The sequence below is a fragment of the Telopea speciosissima genome, chromosome 2 (genome assembly GCF_018873765.1).
Source record: "Telopea speciosissima isolate NSW1024214 ecotype Mountain lineage chromosome 2, Tspe_v1, whole genome shotgun sequence".
Taxonomy (NCBI): domain Eukaryota; kingdom Viridiplantae; phylum Streptophyta; class Magnoliopsida; order Proteales; family Proteaceae; genus Telopea; species Telopea speciosissima.
The window spans coordinates 56035240-56051850 of NC_057917.1; the positions used below are offsets into that span (position 1 = coordinate 56035240).

The following is a 16611-nucleotide window of genomic DNA, read 5'->3' on the forward strand; positions in this document are numbered from 1 at the left end:
TTCTTCTTCTTATCGTTCGCTTCGAGCGATCACAGACAAGACCACGGAGAGGAGAGGTTTGAGAGGGAAGTAAGGAGGGAGAGAAGAGAAGAACGACAAGGGAGGGGTTGGATTTGAGAAGGAATAGGAGCAGGGGGCCTTTGTCGTAGCCTCGCGAGAGTGGGACAGGAGGATTTTAATTTTGGTGTTTATATAGATTTTGACCATTCCTATTTCATAGAATTACGAGATTACCTAAAATCATTTATAGAGACGGGACCCACCAGATTATTTTTTTTTGTTTTGGGTGAACCTTTAATGCTCCAGATTATCTTTGATTCTTTTCCTTTATCCATTTATCAAGGAATATCTTCCTTAGATTAAAACTGTTGGATTGGTATCTTTAATCCAAGAATTACTTGAAGTTTCAATACCACAGGAGATAGAAACCCTAGATTCGAATCTGATGGATGATAATGGTTATAGGCTACAATGGTTTTTTGGTATTGGGTTCCATGGGATCATAGCCTTACAATTTTGACCTTTGGTTCAAAATCCTTTCTTGACTATTCTTACCGAAGTCAAAGGGATAGGTTTTCCGATTTCAGAATAGGAGATGAATGGCAGTTCTGGTGAATAAGATGGAGAAGGGAGGTTAAAGTAGTAGACGCATATCTGGTGACGGGTGGAAAGGGGCAGCCGTGAATCAAGCCCGGATGGAGCAAAATAGCAGATCCGATAAAAACGAGGATCTTTCTACCAAAGGGTCATACATACGGCCTCATACGATGGGCGCATGGGGTCCACAGACTTGCCTTTTCCTCCTCGTGTCGTGTCACTGTATTTAATTCCATAATGTATTTGGTAAAATGTCTTTAATTTTACAATAACTCATTGTAGGTGGGAGTTTAGGAAGTTTGTTTACTTTATTACCCATGAAATAAAAAAGGGCAGTATCTTTAATGCACACCTCAAAAACATAAAGGAATTCTATCCAAAATAATAATGCAGATAAAGGAAGTAGTTTTATGTAGGGTTGTAAATGGATAACCAAAAATCCGAATTCGATCCGCATCTGTATCTGTTTAGGGGCATCCGTATTCGTTTAGAGATATTCGAAAAAAAATCCGAATACTCTGATAGAAATATGAATCCGAATACTTAATTATAAAAAATTAAGTAAATAACGATCTTTGGGGTTTTTTAAGATTCAATAGATTCTAGAATATGAGGAAAAGAGAATCATGATCTAAAACTATGGATTGAGAGTGAATTGTATCCACTAGGGGGAGGAAGGTTCGAGTTACACAAGGCAGAGGTGTAAACGGATGGCCGAAAATCCAAATTCGATCTGCATCCGTATCCATCCGAATCCGTTTAGAGGTATCCGTATTCGACCAGATCAAAATCCAATTACATCCGATCCGTATCCGAGCTGAATCCGATCCGTTTATAGGCCTAGTTTTATGTCATGGAGTGTGACCTACGCCATCACTCCCATGTGTCTATCTCTCTCCTCCTCAAAACAAAGGGGCAGAAGTATCTTTTCATATGGGGAGGAGAGAAATAGACTCATGGAGTGTTGGCGTAGGCCACACTCCCGTATAGAGTTCTTTTCCCCTAAAGGTAAATTATAAGATTATACACTAATGGGTTTGGAATTACAAAATTGGGAGAAAGAACGCTACTATGGGATACTCGCCTGCCTGTGTCTAGGTGCAGGGATAGTGCACTGAACGCACCTAGGTAGCATCGTCTTTCACTACAAAATTATACATTTATTGTTTTAGATAACATACTTTCTAAATCACCACCTACAACAAGCCGAAAAAGGAGCATGGATCCTACACCTAGACACAGACTCCCATAGAATGACCACCCCACCTGATGATTATGCGCACGTTTTCATTGGACCCCTAACACAAGACCGTTCCCTAAGAGAAAACTCTCCCCCAAATAATAATAATAATTAGGAAACACCACCAAGTATAGATCTTTTTCCCTAATAATAATAAGAAGAAGAAGAATTAAAAAGGAAAGGATTCCTCACAACTTCAATGCAAGGAGGAAAATGCACCCCAAACCAATAGACATTCTGAAAAAGTATCATTCATATGAGACCCACATATTAAGAGTAGGAAGGAGAAAGAAAGAAAAAGAAAAAAAAAAACTCGTGTGAGAAAATTTGGACTTTTGTGTTCTTCATAATATTTTCATATAATAAGGTGAGTTACTTTTGTCACAAAGATTTGTTATTTTTTCAAACACCACAATGCATGTATTTAGTTATGTAGACAAATGTTGTTTCAAATCTGACCGTTGGATTGGGAGAACATGGTTTAAAGTAGCAGTGTGTCGAATTCCATAGTCTATCAACTTTCATAGTCTAATTTGATCAAAGGAAAAACACGTTGCTTGGTTGTGTGGCTCCTGTGCCCAGCTATAAGAGCTAGCAAAATTACCGTTCCACCCCTATGAAATAAAAAATATCATCCATGTTGATGCCTCTGGTGGCTGTCGTTGGCCCCCACATTGGTACAAGGAGACGCAACTAAGCAGCCCTTTAATCAAAATACCTTGTTTGTATCAGCATGCATCATGTGTAGGTCCATGCATGTGTACCAATACTCTAAAGAATACTTTGCATTCTCCCAATTTTGAGTGGAGCAGACGGTTTAGATTAACAAAATCATATAATGGATGTTTTAATTTGTTTTGTAATTTTCAGAAATGTCACAATCCTTTGTTACATGAATAACTACCTAATAATAATTATTTGGACAAGAGATTAAAGTTTGGTCATATAGCGCCTATACCAGTACGGGGTCAATAAAAGTGCACGCAAGGGCATCAACATAGATATGAATTTTTAATTTCATGAGGGTAGGATGGTACTTTCACATGCTCCTATGTTTGGACGCAGGCCACGCGAACAAGTAGCACTCTTTTACCCTAATTATTTTACTTAATAGTAGCATTTTCAGAAGTATCTAGAGCTGTACTTGTTTCCATAATTCCATTGAGGTTATTGATATACTGTATTTTGGTAATTGTATAGGAGGAACCAGTCAATTTGTTTTTTTTTTTTTGCTTTCATTTCATAGAAAGTATTAATTATAGGATGATGTGCTTTCTAGAAGATGCTATGAGTTATGTATTACAAGTTGGTAATATAATAATTTGCATTTATATTTTTCCTTTTTTAGAAAAGTAATTTTAATTCCTCACATTGATTCATGAAATTTTGGAGGTCAGTTGGCTAAGTTCACAATGTTTAGTTGGTGTTTTTCATGAAAGTGATATGCATGATCTATGACCTATTGCATCTATGTGGTAAATTGATTATCCCTCGTTTTATTCATCCTTTTTTTTTTTTTTTAAATTATGGGTGAAAAAGTATCTTTAAATTAATTTGAAAACTTGTTTTTTTTAGTAGAAAATTTGAAAGCTACTTACCATAATATTATTCTAAAGATTTGTCATTGTCTTGTACGTTTTTCAAGTACATATATAGAAAATAAAATGAAAGAGTAACTATAGGGAAAAGAACGCTACTTGGTCGTGTGACCAGCGTGGCTTCTGCGCTTAGATATAGTACTGTCTTGTCCCCATGGAAAGTACTACCCTGCCTCCATGGAAAGGCAAAAATCCGGCCCAAGTCAATACTTGTGCGTGCACTCCCATTGGCCAATGTGCATGTGCAGGCTCTAGAGTCTTAGACAACATTCTCTTGCTCATAACTATATTATATTTAAGGGCGAGAGAACGCTAACTAGTCGTGTGCAGTACACAACTTCTACACCCAGACACAAGACCCACGTGTCAAATGTGACTAGATAGCGTTATTTTTCCTCTATATTTAAAGAGAGAAAAAAGTAAAATTAAAACTTTTTTTTTTATTGAGTATGGTAACAATAATACTTTCCCTTAATTATTTTAGGTAGATCATAATCCAATTTGCTATATTGACAATCCATTTTCTTACTAATCCGCGATGACTCGAAGATGCAATAATTGATTAGGCTAATTGTTCTAGTGATAGTTATATGCTAAATATGATATAACTAAAAGGGGTAAAATGGGTAATGATTCTTTATGTGGCCCACTTGGAAATCAATCTCTTAGTGGATCCTCAATATCTACCACTTGGTAGTTTAAATGAAATCCAAATTTTGTAATAGGTAGATTCCAATGTCACCTGCTTACATATAAGTGTCATCCCAATCATAAATTCCCAAGTAGCATGATAGTGTTTTTGGAAATTCAAGACAATGGGAGAATATACAATATCAGTCGATGTAATGGTAGACATCTATGGATATACACGGGGATGAATGCAAATAATAAGAGCATATTTGATTGATTTAGATTTTGAAGTTTGGCACATGGTCAATCTATTCCATTTCCTAAATATCCAATGGTCAAAATTGTCATATTATTCATGTTGTAAAAATGAAGAATTGGCTACGAGAGCACTTCCACGTAGTGACTTAGACAAATGTTTACCAACGAAAAACAAGTCTTAGCTCATCCATCATTCGCCAAGGTGAGTGAGCTAATCCTAGGTGATACATGAAATTCTTCTCTTATTAAGTTTTATGTTTCCATCATCGATTTCTAAGGAAATTTTGAAGATTCCTACTATGTCTACTTCCTTATTAGAAAATTGGATTTGTGTTTTAATTAGTCTGGTAAGCTTACTATTTAGGAAGTAGTCAAACATATTATAAGAACAAATGGTATTTTTAATGATTCTATTGGGCATATTGGATTATGGAAATATGTTTGGGATTTATCTATTCATCCAAAGTTTAAAATGTTTTTGTAGAAGATGTTACAGAAAGTTCTTTATACAAAAGTTCATGTTACTAAGTTTATGTCTATTGATGATCTCTGCTTTTTTTTTTTTTTTTTTTGGGATAAGAAATGAAAGAAAATCAGATAGACATATTATGTTATCTCATGATTTTAGTAAGTATATTTGGGCAGCAGGTCTATTAGGGTTGTGAATTGAATATTTGATTAGCTTATCTTTGATTCAGGTTTTTTTTTTGGCAGGAAACTTATCTTTGATTCAGTTATTCTATGATTTTGTTGAGTTTCCTTACTTAGATGGATCTCAGATTTAAACTCTTGTCACAATTAATGCTATTACTTTTTATTTTTTATGGTATACTAGAAATCATTTGGTGTTCCAACAACTCATTCCTAATCCATATAACACTCTTCAGTTAATCTCGTAGTATATTCATAACTCTAATATTCTCTCATTTTCAAATACTAGTTATCCTCTTTGATTTCAAATACTGTTTATGAGTCTTTGATAGATGTTTCCATATTTTAGAGACACTAAGGAGTATCACATGTGGATCAATTGATCATTATTTGTGATGACAATTATGATTAAAAACAAAAAAACTAGAGAAGTTGGTTGTGCATCAGTCTTTCTTTTCAACTTTAAGTTATTTGTAGTTTTTACGAATTATGGATTTATAGGGAGTGTACAAGATGCGGAAATCAGAGAAAAAGACGAGAAGAGGTAGATGTTTGGATTGCCCGCACAGAAGTGGTGTGTTGACTTACTCAGAAAACCAAGGAAGGATGGCCATTGGAACTTTCCGTCTTATTATCTGATGGTGTCAATACTATGAACTCTTTCTTTACCAAAAAAATACTATGAACTCTTTTCAATCTATATATATATAAAGAAGCGGGACAGATGTATGCTAGTAATAGCTCATATATTAGCTCAGCATGTTACATTGTTACATATAAAAAATAAAATTGTAATATCGATGATGTGTATTCATATTATTTAACTGAATGCAAGGTTTTTGGGTTTCTTTGTCAAAAAATAAGTAAATAATAATAATGATAAAAAAAAAAATCAAGCAAAAATTAACTTAATGTATAAGCAATTAAAATTATATTTATCGAATTATTTGTTATTTTTGATTGACACAACAAAGTTGCATATGTTGTCTGAAAAGCAAAAAATGTTCAAAATGCAAATGATGTATAAGCAAAAAATGTTCAACATGGTGATCTGAGTATTTTCAAATTTCAGGGGGTGATCTGAGTTTCGACCCATTTTCAGGGGGTGTTTCGTAAATTTCCCAAAATAAAATGGTGCTCTACTTATCTAACAATTGGATCTAAAGACTCAATCTCCACATTGCTCAAACATAGGTGACCATTCAAATAAGCTCATTAAAATATTTTATTGACTAGAAATAAAACTCATTGTATAATATTGCCTTGAGACTAGAAATTGCATGTGAATCTACTAGTTCTAAACTGATATTTTGGTCTTGTTATTAATTAAGTTTGAATTTGAACATAAGTTAACCAAGGTTGAGTAGATCATGTGATCAACCTTTTTTTTCCTTCTCTAGTTAGATGCAACGATCGGTTAAGTAGTTACACAATGATCACTTCGAAGGGAAAAGATTAAAATGAAGTATAATTAACAAAAGGAACTGTCTAAATGACATCTCTATAGGTGATTTAGAACTTACAGCTTATTTTAATTGTTTCTTGTCTTATTCGTAAAAGTTTATAAAGTAAGGGGTAAAAAAGGGTTTTCAAAAAGTATTTGCAAGTGACATATCATTATATCATTGTCAAAAACTGTCATTGTCTTGCACATTTTTCAAATACACATGTGATGATCGAATTGGCCTCATTGAAAAAAATTTGTACTATATTAAAAGGATAAAAATGTAAAGTTATAAATTATTTGATAGATTAAAAGGTGTCAATAAGAAAATCCCTTTCCTTACAAAAAAAAAAAAAATCCCTTAATGCAAAATAAATTATACCAAAAGGCAACATAATTACACATTGCAACTTTAATTGGGATAAATTATGGCATTTCATAGGGAATAAAACATGTGTGTTTAAAAAATGATAATGCGGATGTAAAAAATCTTACAGTGAGTTAGTGATAGAAATTATTACTTAAATAATAAAAAACTAATATACAACTGAAATTTTTTTTTGGTTGAAATATACAATTGAAAAATAATTAATATAATATTTTGATAGATTTGGCTAGAGTCAAACTAAATGCATCTAAAAATAATTGCAAAATGCATAAAATAACAACTCTTTTGACTGGTCTGTGTTGGGTTTATGGGCCCAATATTTAGCCCACTCAAATAAGGGATAATCCAGACCATCCATTGTGAGATGGGTTAGGTCTGGAGATTATACATATATATAATCACTTGTTGGTCCCCCCACCTACCTATCTCTCTCTTCTCTAAATCGGCTCACAAGGTTTAGAGAACAAGTGTTGGAGAAGGCCAAGGTGTGGAAGATCTTCAAGGAAAGATAATAAAATAAGAAAGAATCAAGATTGAAGAGGAAGGGTAATCTTCATCAAACTGTTGGAAAGGTATGCTTAATTTTCAATTGATATTGAGACTGTGTTCATAGGCATCCTGTGATGTAAATCGATCTCTTTTGGTACTTGTGGGTGGTCCCACAGTTTGAGGCTTTACCTCACCCTATCTTGCTTATTCATTGTGGTTTACCACGGAATATACCTACTTTTCATCATAAGATGTCATGCATCATGACGGCAAGATTGGTCATGTTGTTAAGTTATACTTGTCCTTATGCCCTCTATCTAAATCCATTTTAGTGAGGAAAAGATAAGGGTTTGTGTTGGAATCAAACCTACTATTAATGTGGGTATTTTCGCGTCCAGAATAGGATGTATAGCTCAAATTAAAGCCATGAAATACGTAGCTAATAAATTAAAATTGGAACTATAGCTCAATTTACGGAGTTAGAAGCCTTTGCACAATTCGCTTGTCCTTGAATGATCTTTTAAAAAAGGTATAACTTATTGTCACCAAATTGATGAATCGAAATGTTGTAACCTTCTTTTGATTGCCAATTGTTTTATCATCAAAAATCATTTTAGACTGGGGCAAAAAAAATGTTTTCATATAAGTTGAGAAGACAGGGGTGAAAAAGTGTTTTCAAATAAGTTCAGAGTGACTTATTATTATTTGGAGCAAATTACTTAGACCTCCCCTGGTCTTACTGACAATTCAGTGAACCACCCCTGCCCTTCTGACAACTACTCAGACCTCCCCTGATTTCCAAAATGGGCTTCACTTAACCCCAGTCCGTTAGTTTTTTAACGATAGGTAACGGATAATTGCTCAAAAACTAAAAAAATAAGTTTTTACCTAATATGAATTTACCCTATTACCCCTAAATGAATAGATAACCTAAAGAGCAAACCCATCGTCATCTCTAACTTTCACAAGCTCTCAATGAAACCGAAACCCTAACCTGCAATGGATCGATTCACTCACCTCCCATCGTGCGCTGAGGTTTAGGGGTGGATCATCTTCTGGGACTGAAGCATCATCATCTTCTGGGACTGAAACATGGTCATCTTCTTTGGCCAAAAACCCCATCGATTTCAGTGATTTATGGTGGCATGAAATGATAATCAACTTCTCGGACTGAACCATTCTCATCTTCTCTGGCCAAAAACCCCAAGGTATTTTGTTCTCCTTATGAATCTATCTTATTCACTGATTTATGCTACTATGAACTGATACTCATCCCTCTCTTGTCAGACTGAAAACCCCAATCGAAGCACTCATCGGTTTTGAGTTGATACTCATCCCTGAACCAAGAACCCAAGCTTAGCCCCTTACTGTAAGGTAAAACCCCCCCCATTTTTATGCTCTGTTATGATTTATCGAATCAATTTCTCTTCCCTTCTACCAAAAAAAAAACAAATCAATTTCTCTTTCCCGTATCATTTTTTAGCTCATCCATAATAGCTCAGCCCTTTATTGTAAATTAAATCCCCCACACCATTGGTATGCTATGCCATACTCTGTTATGGAATAAAAAATTAACCGTAGAAGTCCCCCTTCCCACCCCATTTTTATGCTCTGTCATGCTCTGTTATGATATTGAATGTAATGTCATTAATCAATAGCTCAATCGTAAGTTAAATCCCCCCCACCCCCCATTTTTATGCTATGTGATGCTATTAATCCATGTGTATTTTTAGTGCAAGTAAAACATTGTGAATTAATTGTGCATTCTCAAAAATCTATCATGTCTGTAATTTATGATGAGTTATATGTATATCTTAACCATTGCAGACCACTATTTGAGTACTAGTTTGAAACAATATGGTTACTGTATGCAAAATAGTTTATCATTACTATGGGAGGACTACAGAGAGATATGTAGACCCAGATAAATATGGATACCTTGATATGGTATATGATGTCTACAGTTCAGTCTTGAAACATATCCCTAAGGGAAAAACAGTGACTTTCTAGATGAAATTCATGTTACCTGATATGATTCAAGAGATGGAAGTGATGTGTGATATGGATGTTTTAAAAATGTTTTGTGTGGCTGAACAATTGGATGCAGTTGAAGTAATTGTATACAATGTGCAAGCTAGTGAGGAAATAACAAATACTTGGACCATTAATGGATATCCTGATGATGTGGTAGGTAGGGATGAGGTAAGCGAGTTTAGCGGTTAGAAAGGATGAGTTTCTATCAACTATGGAGACATAATCGATATTCAAAGCGAGGTGGTCGTAGCACCATAAGACCTAAAAAGTCTGTTAGGAGAGGTGGTGCCACTACCATGGGTAATAATATTATGAGGTTTAATAGTAAGAGTATTGGCACGCTTAGTGCAAATCTCGAGACTCCTTCTACTATCGATCATCAAGTAGAAGTTGTGCTAAACTTAGTGATATCCTGCCTGGTTTTGAGCATGTTCGACTACTAGCAAGTGTGCTTGGAGGTGTTGGTGTGGTAAAGGTGTCAAGTCAGAGTACAACCACCATAGGGGATACTAATGCTAAATGGGGTGGACATGTTGATTCAAGTAGCCAAACTGCTACTATACAGGAGAGTAGTGCTCAAGGGGGTGGAGAAGATGATTCAGGCACCAAGGATGCTACTGATGATGAGGGCTTTGTAATGTCTGATTCAGATGATGAAGAATGGAAAGAGGGTTCTGAGGATGAAATTGAAACATCTACAGATAGTAGTGATGGTGAGAGTGATGGATATTCTGAACATAGTAAATCAGAGGAGGTAGAGCGTAAGGATGAGTTGTCTGATTACCAGTCAGATGAAGAGGAGGGATTAAAGGGGGTAAATCAGGAGGGTGAAAGAATTAGCTTGCAAGTTGGACAAATTTTTACTAATGTTTATGCATTCAGGGCTGCTCTTGCTGATTATTCTATTCAAGAGGGATTTGAATTTATGAGACAAAAAAATGAAAAGTCAAGGGTTACTGTAATTTGTAAAGGTGATGGATGTATGTGGAGGTGCCATGCTTCACCTATTGATGAGGTGGGCACTTATATGATTAAAACATATATCTCAGAGCACACATGTGTCAGAGTTAGCACAAATAATAATGCAACATCAACATGGATGGCCAAAAAACTTGAGGAAAAATTGAGGAGTGACCCAGATTTGAAAAAAGAGACAATGAAGCAGTTGTTGAAAGACAAATGGCAACTTGAGCCTCACAAAATGCAATATTATAGGGCTCGGGTTCGTGCAAGGGAGTGGATTGAAGGATCACATGCTGAGTCATATGCACTTTTGCCAAAATATGGAAATAAGTTATTAGAAAAAAATGCAGGGAGCAATTATGTGATAGAATCTGAATTGAGAACAGTGCTATTGAAAGAAGTAAGAGTATTCAAGAAGGGATTCTTGAATGGGTGTAGGCCATTTATAGGCCTAGATGGCTGCCACCTTAAATGACCATATGGTGGTGTGTTATTGGCAGCAATTTCAGTTGATGGGAATAATGGACTATTCCCTGTTGCTTTTGGTGTTGTTGAATCTGAATGCAAGGATAGCTGGATCTTCTTCTTACAACACTTGCATGATTCAATTTATACAGAAATGGAGTTGCCTATCACATTCATGACCGATAAACAAAAGGTATGATGAGTAAGGTTTGCTCTTGTTTTAGATCAATTTTGGAAACTAATTTGTTTATGACTTGTACTATACATCACATAAATTTTGATCAATTTCATTTTGTTGTTTTATAGGGACTCTCCCAAGCAATAGCACAGATATTTCCATATGCCAACCACAAGTATTGTGCCAGACATCTGCACAACAACTTTAAAGTGAATTATCCTGGTGCACTATTAAAGAGCCATTTCTGGGTTGCTGTCAGAGCCTACAATCCCATTCAGTTCCAGAGGTCAATGAATGCCATGAAGTCTCTCAATAAGGAAGCCCATGACTGGTTGATGAAAAATCCAGTATCAGCATGGGCTAGACATGCATTTGATCATAGGATCAAGAGTGACCATGTCACTAACAATATGACAGAGTCTTTCAACCAGTGGATAGGATAGTCAAGAAGCAAACCAATCCTTACCTTGATTGGTGAGATAAGGTTGAGATTGATGGGTAGGTTACATAAGAGATATGAAATGGGTGTCTCATTTGTGGGTAGGGTGACACCACAAATGAAGAAGAGATTGGACATAGTACAAAGTGAGTCCAGATTTTGTATGGTTTATCCTGCATCCACAAATCAGTTTGAGGTACAAGATGGGAGGTACAAGTTTGTAGTCAATTTGGAGAATAGTTATTGTGATTGTGGAGTGTGGAGTGTGGAGTGTGGAGTGCTACAGGACTACCTTGCAAACATGGTGCAGCATCAATTAATTTTAAGAGAAAAAAGATAGAAGATTACTGTGATGAATATTTTACAGTAGAAACATATCTAGAAGCACATCAGACCATGATACACCCATTACCAGATGTAAGCCTCCTATTGGATGATGATAATGATGGCAATCTTGTCTTGCAGCCTCCACCATTGAGGAGGTTACCTGGTAGACCACACAAGAGTAGAAGAAAGGAACCTGGTGAACAATCCTCTCAAGATATTAGGAAGTCCAAAAGAAGTATCAGATGTGATTTCTGTAAGGAAATAGGGCACAATAGGAGGGGTTGTCAAAGAGCTCCAGTAGCTGAGAAGGGTTCTTCTTCTAGGAAGAGATCAAGGTCCAAGGTATTATTCCTAAAAGTTTTTAAACATACTCTAACAGGTTATGTTTTCATGTATGTAATATAACAGGGGCTGCCAAAGAGCTCCAGTAGATTAGAATTTGAGCTCTTAGAATTTTGTTGTTGAAACTGATTGAGAATGGACTTTTACAGGGAAAGTAGAAGAGTAATAAACATTATGAAACCAGCTCATCTCCAAGGGTGACAAGGTCAATGGCATCTTCTACAACCTCAGTTGTCACTGCACAAGAGCATAGATTAGCAAAAATGGCTACCAAGTTAGCCAAGAAGAAGGCAAGGAGGGCTGAGAAAGCTACCCATGGTCCTCATGAACCTGGACCATTCTCGACTTCCCGATGCCGATGTCTCGTTAGGATGATGGTGTTCTTGTTATGATGGTGATAGTACTGTTGATGTTATGATGGTGGTGGTGTTGTTGCTATTGTGGTGGTGATGGTCCTGCTCGCGCAACCACCTTGTTGCGTTGTGTTTTTTGTTATTTTGTTATTAAGTTAATTTGGTGAAACTATTGGGCTTCTATGGTTGTTTATGGAACAGTATAGATGATGTGTGCAAAATAATTTGATGTTTTCTTTGTGTTTGAGAAGTAATGGAACAGTATGGAGTTTATGTGTATTTCACAGGTCTTCATTGTCCAATACCATTGTTTATCCACGCTTGGATGTATTTGAGTTGGAGTAGGACATTCACATGAACAACGGTGTTTGTTTTAAAATAAAAAGGAGAAGTAGTGCATGAGTTGCTTCTGCCACATGGATCTTTAGAATTTGGATGCCACATGTTATTGAAGTATATGCTGCTTTGAACACTAGTGCAGCCTGTCTAGCAAGTTACTTTGCTGGAGTTTTTATTTTTTCAGCAAGATTCCAAACCTTAATGGTAATCTTCTCACATGGTATTTAAATATATAAAATCAAATTTGAGAGTCCGTGAGGAGAAGTAACCTGGGATTCTGCATGGGCAGTAAGGGTTTGATATTATATCTAAATTGGGTTGCTGCTATCTAAAATTTAGGAATACAACAAGGGAGTGACAAGTATAGATCAAAATCCGAGGAGGTTTGTAGCTCTATAAATGGAACCCCATGTTTACTGATGGCAGCCAATAATATCTCTTTTTTTAATGAGATAAGCCATTGATTAATGTCATTGGATCTCACCATTCATGTCAAATATTTTAGAAACAAAGCTAAGAGTAACTCTTTAACCACAAACAAGGAACCATTGCATTAAGAAATTAGGGGTTCTTACATCCTTTAAACCACAAAAAGATAACAAAGCTGACAATGAACAAAAGTTCGTTCAAGGTTCCCATCTTCCCTATTTCAAATTTTTACAATAATGACCACAACCATAACAACAAACAAAACTATCATGATCTTCCCAAAAATCAGAGTGTTTTATTAAACATCTCCAACTTCTTCACTCTGCTCTTCAAACTTTTGAAATCTTCTAGACTAACTTCTCCCACATTTCTTGGTGCATTCCTAGTAACACCATTTTCCTCTCGAGCATCCATAGTCAAACCATATTCCCCTGGTGAATCCACGGGCATACACCATGAAAAAAACCCACAAATGTCATCAGGACATACATAGTAAAGCTTGTTTGGGTTTTTAGCCGACTCAGAGATCTTCACAATAGCCCTTTTTTGACATTTGCATTTGATGTTTATATATTTCCCTTGCCTACACCTGCTATTATTCACACTGGAGCTTGACATCATACCTGCACAAATCATGCAACTCAGATGATATACTAGTTCAACATCACTATGTTGCAATTTGAAATGAATTTTACATGCTCAAAAATCAATTTTGGATAAAAAAAAACCCTAGTTTCATAACTAATAAGGAAAATGCAAACATGATTTTTTAAATCAGACTTCACAAAATGGAATGGAGCTTGCTGGAATGTGAGGGACTGCATGTATTGGTAAAATAGAATGTTCAAGCTTGAAGTTGGGGTGATTCTTAGCTATATGGGTTGAAGTTCAGATGGAATGAATAGCAACAGGGTAGTAGAAGAGAGTAAAGCAGCAATGTAGGTGAAGTTGCAGTCGCTGGAGGTAAGAACAAGGTCGCCGGACTGATTACCTGTCGATCGGTGATGAACAATCGCTGGAGGTAAGAACAGTCGTCGGAGAAGAACTTCCAGTCGCCCCTCTTCTTCTTCAACCCCTATTGTCTCTCCTTTGCTCGAAGATAATGGTGTGGATAATGAGAATATGAAGTGTAATGGTGCTATATAACTAAGGGTAATTTGGTCAGTGAATGCATATTTTTAACGGTGTTAATGGACTGGGGCTAAGTGAAGCCCATTTTGGAAATCAGGGGAGGTCTGAGTAGTTGTCAGAAGGGCAGGGGTGGTTCACTGAATTGTCAGTAAGATCAGGGGAGGTCTGAGTAATTTGCTCTATTATTTGCCATCACTGGTCTCATGTGAACTGACATGACTTACCAATTTTTAAAAAATGTATATAAGGGAAAGGGGTTCATGCATGGTTGAACTTGGGGATCTAACGATTCTTTTAATGGGGGAGTGTGGGGAATGGTTATTTCCAACCCCTTATCGTCTCCATCCCATGTCTTGTGTGCGGTCGTGCATAGTGCACAATTGTGCACAAAACCTTTGGCCAAAAAGTATGATTATAATTTATTTTTCAGCAACTTTGGTTAGAACCATAGTTAGCAAAAAAACGGGAGCGACAAAAAAAAAATAGGGAAGTCAATATTGTAAACAATGAAAACTTTACTAGTTTAAACATGTAGTTTTCACAAAAAAATAACAATGTATTCATAGAAATTGAGGAATTATTATTTGAATAACTGCATATAATGTTCAAAACAATTATTCCAATACATATCACTAAACATCAATTCTGAATTCATACAACAAAAAAATGTTCAAAGTCCTGTTGAGCAATGTGACTTAGCTATGGTGTTGTTCATTGTTGTCAACACAGCCAACACACTCTAAAAGGGTTTTAGATCTGAATCGTCCTTCAAATGGTATAGTTAACTAGGGTTAGGGTAGGGGTATGGGTTGGTTAACTAGGGTTAAGGTAATCAGGGTTAGATAAGAATTTAAATGCTTGTTTTTAAGTTGTGACAGTTAGATTAAATAATGCCACGTGTCACGATTCTAGGGAGGTACTTAGTTACTTACAATAACTGATCTTGAACTAGAGAGGAGAAAAATGAGTCCGGATCTTCTCCTAGGCCTAGGAGACTAATTACTGTCCTGCAACATTATACAATCAACATGTAGCACACACAACACCGGCAACCTCTTTCTCCTATGCCTTTTTTTTCCATTTTCTTTTTATCAAACCACAACTTAAGTAGGACCCACCACTAACTTAAGAAATGAATATTTTATTATTTTTTTCCTTCTTCCTCATCTTCTTCGTCTTCTCTTTCTGCGAATACGATGACACCCTTGCCGCCACCACCCTTTCCTCTCTTCCCTGTCCCCACTGCTTCCCTTCCCTGCAACCCTACCCCTGCTCAGCCCTTTGTTCCTCTGGCAACCCATCCCATCTACAACCCCCCACCGCCCTTACCTTCCTCCCCCTGTCCTTGCAACCCCTCTCCCTTACCTTCTTCTTCTTTCTTACCTGCAACCCCACTCCCCAATAGAGATTTTCCCATCTGAATCTTACTGCGAGAGTTGCAAACTACATAGAAATTTGAGTTTCGCATTACATAAAGAATCAATTTTCTTTTACGCATGTAATAGATTTATCGAACCAAAAGCAAACTAACTGATATGTAAATTGAATCCATCAAATATCATTCTTTTGCAGTATATACACATGCAGATGCAATCGTTTCTTGTGGTTCCTCAAGTCTCAGTTCCAGTGTTACTTTCTTCAAAATATATGAAGTTCCAAAAAAATTAAAAAATATACAAGTCCTAAAGATCCCCTAAACCCAATGAAGTGTTTTACTTTGTTTTGAGAAAAAGAAAAAGAAAATCTACCTTTTGAATAGTATATCTTTCATTTGTTCAAATGTAGTTGTGGTCTTTGTTAAGGTTTCGTTGACATTCTAGAAGTCTGTTTCTTGGAAAACTATTAAGATCTCTTGAGATAATAAAGAATCAATTTTTTATGTAGTTTGCAACTCTGGGAAAATCTCTGTTGGCTCTTGAATTTTTCAATACAAATTTTTTTTTCAGAAAGAAGAAGAAGGTAAGGGAGTGGGGTTGCAGGGACAGGGGAGGAAGGTAAGGGCGGTAGGGGGTTGTAGATGGGATGGGTTGCTGAAGGCATAGAGGGCTGAGCGGAGGTAGGGTTGCAGGGAAGGGAAGCGGCGGGGACAAGGGAGGGAGGAAAGGGCGGTGGCGGCAAGGGTGCCGTCGTATTCGCAGAAAGAGAAGACGAAGAAGATGAGGAAGAAAGAAAGAAAATAATAAAATATTCATTTTTTAAGTTAGTGATGGGTCCCACTTAGTTGTTGTTTGAAAAGAGAAAATAAAACATTACAAAAGAGAAAAGAAGAAAGAAAATAGAAAAAAATGGCGTAGGAGAAAGAAGTTACCGGTGTTG

General features: G+C 36.2%; 1 protein-coding gene across 1 annotated transcript; it reads left to right on the plus strand.

The window, feature by feature from the left end:
* The first annotated feature begins 9305 nt into the window (after window positions 1-9305).
* On the plus strand, window positions 9306-11378 carry LOC122650895. The gene is made up of 4 exons (XM_043844260.1): window positions 9306-9497; window positions 9676-10726; window positions 10793-10950; window positions 11064-11378. Exons 1-4 carry the CDS (start codon window positions 9306-9308, stop codon window positions 11376-11378), a joined length of 1716 nt encoding a protein of 571 aa, XP_043700195.1.
* Window positions 11379-16611: the final 5233 nt, after the last annotated feature.

What these genes read in the sequence shown, in the direction of transcription:
- LOC122650895 (XM_043844260.1), top strand. Translation starts at nt 9,306, where the DNA reads ATGAAATTCATGTTACCTGATATGATTCAAGAGATGGAAGTGATGTGT. An exon ending in ATGTGGTAGGTAGGGATGAG is followed by an intron (nt 9,498 to 9,675) that starts GTAAGCGAGTTT and finishes TGGCACGCTTAG; the next exon opens with TGCAAATCTCGAGACTCCTT. An exon ending in GAAGGGATTCTTGAATGGGT is followed by an intron (nt 10,727 to 10,792) that starts GTAGGCCATTTA and finishes TGTTATTGGCAG; the next exon opens with CAATTTCAGTTGATGGGAAT.